Source organism: Sinocyclocheilus grahami, unplaced genomic scaffold (assembly GCF_001515645.1).
Source record: "Sinocyclocheilus grahami isolate Dianchi unplaced genomic scaffold, SAMN03320097.WGS_v1.1 scaffold79.1, whole genome shotgun sequence".
Lineage (NCBI taxonomy): Eukaryota > Metazoa > Chordata > Actinopteri > Cypriniformes > Cyprinidae > Sinocyclocheilus > Sinocyclocheilus grahami.
In genome coordinates, this window is record NW_015505258.1 from 617,930 (window position 1) to 624,345 (window position 6,416).

Consider the following 6,416-nt stretch of genomic DNA (forward strand, 5'->3'; position numbering starts at 1 on the left):
AGATAACATATTCTTGATTTTATGCCATTTCACAAAACGTCCCAACTTTTCTGGAATTGGGGTTGTATAAGTGACTCAATATTAAAGTAAAAGCTGTTAATAGAACAATGTAAATGTAAATACTTATGTAATGATGTAAATAGAACAATGAAAAATCCTCACAATTGTGCTGTTTTTCCAAAAGGTTTCAAAACAAACATCAAGCATACATTCAGAACGTTCATTTTAACGTAATTTATTCATACGTTCAAAAGAAGTGACTTGTGCCTATTAAAAGGGACATGACAGACTACATTCAGTGAGGAGGGGCAATGAGTCTGGGCAGCCTGCCAGAGATCAGCACAAACAAACTACACATGCAATGCCACTGGCCTGATGGCCTCACCCTTATTTCTTCAAAACCTCATGACATCTGCAGGATCTGTTCATAATACCCTACAAAGATTGCACTGCATATATGATTACACAGTAACACAGTATAGGAGGTTGCCTCTTCCAAGAATTTAACCCATGTTGTAATTGGGCCTCTTGTAACTGTCACGAACACCAGAAAAGTTTTTACCGTTTATATTTCCCAGCTTAAGCTGTTTAATGAATTTATTTTCTTTGTTGAGTCAAGGGGAAAATGTCTGGAAATAAAAAGGACAAAAAACAAACCACAAAGATGAAGAGGAAACAGGTTGTTGAAAAACTGTGTGCTTCCTTTCCTGACTGGCTTCCTATTCCTGAGGATAGTGTGCGTCTGACTGTGAGCTGGCAGGGTCAACAGCAGTGACTGAGCTCCTTTGACTTGCACAGACCAGTCAACCTCATAAAAAGTCATCTTATTTCCCCTGAGAGTTTGCTAGTGAGCCAAACAATTTGGTCCCTCTGCACTACATGTCTCTGAACAGATTTTATATTAACTGTAAACCACAGTGATTACACGGTGATTGATGCTTACAGTAATGTGTTAGTGATACAGGAAAAACATTGCTAAAAGATGATGCACATGATTACTTTTCACTAAGCCTATCCTGCAACTTATTTAACATACAAAAGTAAAAGCTCTACAAAATAAAACAACAATTTCACAATTTAAAGATTATTTAACAGTATAAGAGTTCGCCCAAAAATTTAAATTCGCTGAAAATATACTCACTTTCAGGCTGTCCAACATGAGTTTGTTTCTGAATCTGAACAGATTGGAGAAATTCACATTACTTCTGCAGTGAATGGGTGCCATCAGAATGAGAGTGGACCATCAGAATTTCCAAACAAAAACATTACAATAATTCACAAGTAATTCACAAAAAAGTCCACGAATTAATATCTTGTGAAGTGAAAAGCTGCTCGTTTTTCAATGTAAAACCTTTGCTTCCAGCAAACAAATGAGCTCTTTATCCATAATATTGCTTTCTCCAGTGAAAGAGTCATCTTATCTGAATCAGGAGAGAAATATGCACAGATCAAGCAGTCCAAAGTGCTTTTCGGATGGCTTGAGGGTGAGTAAACTGTCAGCTAATTTCAATTTCTGGGTGATCTATTCCTTTAAACGAAAATCGCACACTGGTTTGCAAAGTTATATGTAAAACAAATAAGTAAACACACATAAATGCATTTGTATAATCTTTATTTGTTAACTAATTTATTAATTTAATTCAATTTTATACATTTAACTAATTTATGTTTATTTAACATAGAGAACAAAATGCATTGTTGAAAAAGTACTTGGGAACACTTTTAAAATCCACACGTAATGAGTGAGAGAGCAAAAACAGCTACCACAGTTTTTGCTAGCAGGCGCTTTCATTCGGAGACTCGAGCAGCCTTTCTTGAGTCAGAGCGAAAACTTGCCTGCGTTTGTTTCGGCTGACAGCGGGACGTTTTGCTAGGATCTAGAAACAGTCGTGTCGTGCTCATTCCTGTGACTTCTTTTCTTCACAAAAAGGCCTCAAAAACCTCATAAAAGAGGTCTACATACCAGTGTTGCTATTGTTAATTAAAACTAAAACACCATACTACCAAAATAGTTTTTGGTAATTGAAATAAAGCTGAAATAAAATAAAATATACATATATAATAAAATGTACACAAATTAGATGTCACCTTGGCAAGTAACTGAAATAAATAAGTTGTAGTATTAAAATTAATAACATGGAAATAAAAAATTAAAGATATAGAAATATTTTTTTTACATTTCAAAAGCACATACAATTACTAAAACTTAAAATGAAATTGTAAATGTAAAAAAAAAAGCTATTTGAAAAAAAAATACTATTATAGTATATAAATATAATTCTGTATTCTATTAATGTATTCTGCATTTTAAGCCTCCTGGATCATGATGGTGAGTAAATGATGACAGAATTTTCATTTTTGCTGATCTGTTCCTTTCAGTGAAAGCAAAATTCTAAAATGTAATATAGAATAGAAATATTTTACAAATTACAGAAGCACAACAAAATTAGTAAAACTTAAGCTAAAATTACAATGAAAGCTGACAGTGTAAAAATAAAAGCTAATTGAAAATAAAGCTAAATACTATAATAGTATATAAATAATATTCTTTTTTTAATTAATGTATTCTATATTCTAAGTATTCTGAATCACGAAGTTAAGTAAATGATTACAGAATTTTCATTTAATAATAATTTATGCATTTAGCAGACGCTTTTATCCAAAGCGACTTACAGTGCATTCAGGCTATACATTACCAGTATGTGTGTTCCCTGGGAATCCAACCCATGACCTTTTGCTCTGCTAACGCAATGCTCTACCACTGAGCCACAGGAACATAAAGGAACATTTCTTGGTGAACTATCACTTTTAGGGGAAAGCAAAATAGTAAATGTAATATAGAATTTTCAGTGAGTCTGTTGTGTTTCCAGGAACTGGCTGGTGACAGAGCCCTCGTGTGGCCTTGATCAGTGTGTGGCGTTATTCTACAAGCCCTCATCTTCTGCTGGCCAGAAGGAGCACGACCTGTTCAAGTGGACTGACTACAACTGCAATTCCAAGAATAATTTCATCTGCAAGTACTCAGACGGTAGGCTTTTGCTTATGTTAATCTTAGCTGTCACATTTAGATATTTAATAGGCAACATATCTGAGACAAGCATCTTTAGTGTAAACATATTATGTAAGAGGACTTCAAATGTAAACTGTGCCGCCTCCTGTATGTGTTTAGAGAAGCATCCTGTCCCCACTCCAGCAGGAAATATCACTACACTCACAGGTAAACAAATCCTTAAGCTTTATCTGCTGCGTTTGCTACTTTTTTCTGACACAATAATGGTACTAATAATCTTCTGTTTTACTTATTAATATATAGTATATTAATAGCCCACATAACTTGAAGATTAAAGGGAAAGTTCCCCCCAAAGTGTAAATTGTCTTATTTTTACCAGTGTTATTATCATTAACTAAAACTAAAACTATTTAAAATCCTTTTCAGTAATTGAAATAAAGATGAAATAAAATAAATATTAGATGAAAAGCTTAAAGAAAAATTAGAAATGCTGCCTCTGTAAAATGAGATAAATAAGTTGAAGTACTAAAATTACTAAAAATAAAACTGATATAAAACTAAAGCTAAATAGAAATGATAAAAAAAATCAATAGACAAAAACATACAATTAAAAAGACAAAAGCTATAAAAATTTTTAAATTAAGGTAATTCAAAATAGTAATACATAATATAATAGTATATAAATAATACTAAAATAATACAAATACTAAAATAATACTGGTTCTATATAATTCTGCTAAAATTCTTTGGTTTATTCTTTTTTCTCTAAAATTATATAGGTTTAATAGGATAAGAGGATCTGTAAATCATTTTAATTTTGGGGTGATTTATTAGTTTAAAAAGATAAATAATAATGCTTATGATGACCTCTAGTGGTGGAAGTGGAATTATACTTTTGCTCACAGTAGTCAAGCTCAAAATCCATAATAGGTCAATCATCAAGGCCAAACACCCTAAATGCTTATTCATCATTCACAGTGATTCTTGTTTTTAGGTACTGATGACCTGACTCTGGTGCCAAAGCGGCCGACCATTACAGTGGACAATGACAGGATAAAAACTGAGCTCTCTGAGTCATCGGGTATTTTTTAGACAAGAATGCTCAATTGAATATTGGTTGAATCTATCCATCTATTTGTATATGTGTGATTATCTTTTGGATATTACATTTTTTAATAATTATGGACTTTGTTTTAGTTTCTATTTCAGATGACACTAATATTTACTACATCCTCCTCGCCACTCTACCTGTAATGCTGCTGTTGATATTAGTGGTGTCGGGGGTGTTCTGTTTCAGAGTCATGTCCAGGAGGTGTGTAACGCACTGCAAACATTTTTATCATTTCTTAGTTTGTTATTCTCTATGAATTATTTTGTCTGTCAGCCTGCCATATAATATACTCTCTGACTGTGTCTTTGCAGGAGAAAAGAACAGAATGAAATCTATGCCGTGCCAGGACAGTGGGTGCGTCCAGTAGCTCCAAAAAGTCAGAATGATTATAAGCACACCAACAAATTCAACCAGTCTGGAGCTCATCTGGAGTACATGAGCTCTGAAATTAACCGAACATTTAGTGTGATGTCCACAATCAGTCAGTTTGAGGACTACGAGAACGTCCCGAGCCGCCCCACGCAGTGCGGTTTTGTCACAAATGACATCTACGAGACCTGCCGGAGCTCCTCGGTGGTAGAGGCCGGATGGGTGGACAATGACATCTATGGATACTAAAACACTATACAGTGTGTATACTGACTGGTACAGTCTCTCCCACTAGTGTGACTGGCTCTCCCACCATGTCTGCTCTTTGATGTGCACTATGTGACCCGGTGGGGAAGCCAGTGGGGGTCTAATTCAGGGGTGTACAGATTCCCATAACTGACTATACAAAGAAGCATAAAGGTGTCATCGGCTTGTGAGAGCTTCCTCTGTGGAAGCTGGCATCCTGGAACGGGACCTTCCATTTGGAAATTCACAAAACAGTGTGCTGACCTCTCAGCCCTTCAACAACATCCTTCTGTGTCTCTGAGAATGGCCTCTCTAAAGGATACCTACTGGCTTTTAAAGACTGGGTAGTTGCTTTGTAAGCTCTTTAGTGTAAAAACAGAATTAAAGGATTTGTACGTATAAACCATTATTGTAGCATATTGAATGTATTTTGCTTTTGGGTGTCAAATTATGAGCAGAAAGATAAATAATGAGTTTTTGCAGTATTTGGATTGTAGATGATATGTTGTCTGTCCTTATAAGAATAATAATAATAATATCCTTGTCAAGTTATTTGGACATTCTTAAGCACAGAATAGCTTTTAATTAATGTATTTTTGTTTAATCAACATTGTTCCCGCACTCCTGGACAACCTGGAAATGTCTTGGAAATTTAGAATCAGGCCTGGAAAGGGAGAATGTAGCCTATATTTTTATAGTGATATACATTTTTCTAGTTATGCTTAACTTATTGGTAAGTACTTGACTGCTAGAGTCTTGGAAATGGCCCGATCTTAATGCAATTTAACCCTAAAAAATGATTTTATTTAATTGTATTTGAGAAGAAATAAACGTTTTTGAAATCTCATTCAGTGGCTTTTGTCATGCTGAGAACAGATCTCTACCTTTTCCATATCGTCAAATGTCACTGCTGCATGCTTGGAACTTCACATCGAGTTCAGATGACTCACTCATTTTCCAATCCATTCTGTTATTTCACATTTTGTACCCTTTTAGCGACTGCGTCACTGTCAATTTATTGAAATGTTCTGAGCTAAACGCGATTCTTTGGAAATGCACTATTATTCAGCTGAGTTCCCTGCCGTCATCAGAGCTGTAGGAGCAGTGAAGTGTTTTATTAGACCTGAGTGACTGCAGTACAGCATGTGACCGTCAGATGTCGCCATATGATAGGCCACCTAAAACTGAATTGCGTGCAGCTTTGTTGCACTTGTGTCATGGAGGTGTTTAAATGACATTTTCCAATACAAATCATGCACCGCCTTGTAATGCGTTTCTACGCTTACATTATCTTGATATGAATGACTTGTTTATAAAACTGTTGTATAAATTGAGTACTGCACAATACTGCTCAGTTGATTCTTCAAAGACACACTAATGTTTGTAGCAAAATTCTGCTTTATATGATTATGATTATGTAATTGAGCAAATATGTGCCACACCTGCTTTGATGTCTACAAGGTTGGGTTGCAAACACTTGACTTAGTGCCCTAGATGTCAAAATGTGATTATTTAAAGCTGGGGTTTTCATAGGCTACTGGGGTCCAGGGACCTCCGAGAGGCCGCAAGGGGGTCCGTGGAAGTGTTTAGAGAAAAAATAATACATTCAATTTAAATATATTTAAATAAAGTAAAATACAGTCAAACCAAAATGTATTCAGACACCTTCAACATTTCTCA

At 35.0% G+C, this 6,416-nt stretch overlaps 1 protein-coding gene across 1 annotated transcript; it reads left to right on the forward strand.

Moving 5' to 3' along the window:
- The first annotated feature begins 625 nt into the window (after positions 1–625).
- LOC107586284 (layilin-like) lies at positions 626–5,992 on the forward strand. Its single transcript, XM_016273567.1, has 6 exons — positions 626–771; positions 2,871–3,028; positions 3,170–3,217; positions 4,005–4,091; positions 4,208–4,322; positions 4,433–5,992. Exons 1-6 carry the CDS (start codon positions 626–628, stop codon positions 4,737–4,739), a joined length of 861 nt encoding a protein of 286 aa, XP_016129053.1. The 3' UTR covers positions 4,740–5,992.
- Positions 5,993–6,416: the final 424 nt, after the last annotated feature.

Excerpts from the sequence above, each read along its gene's own strand:
- LOC107586284 (XM_016273567.1), top strand. The coding sequence starts at position 626 with ATGTCTGGAAATAAAAAGGACAAAAAACAAACCACAAAGATGAAGAGG. Across the intron at positions 772-2,870 it reads AGCTGGCAGGGTCAACAGCA|GAACTGGCTGGTGACAGAGC; the intron begins GTGACTGAGCTC and ends TTGTGTTTCCAG. Across the intron at positions 3,218-4,004 it reads AAATATCACTACACTCACAG|GTACTGATGACCTGACTCTG; the intron begins GTAAACAAATCC and ends TCTTGTTTTTAG.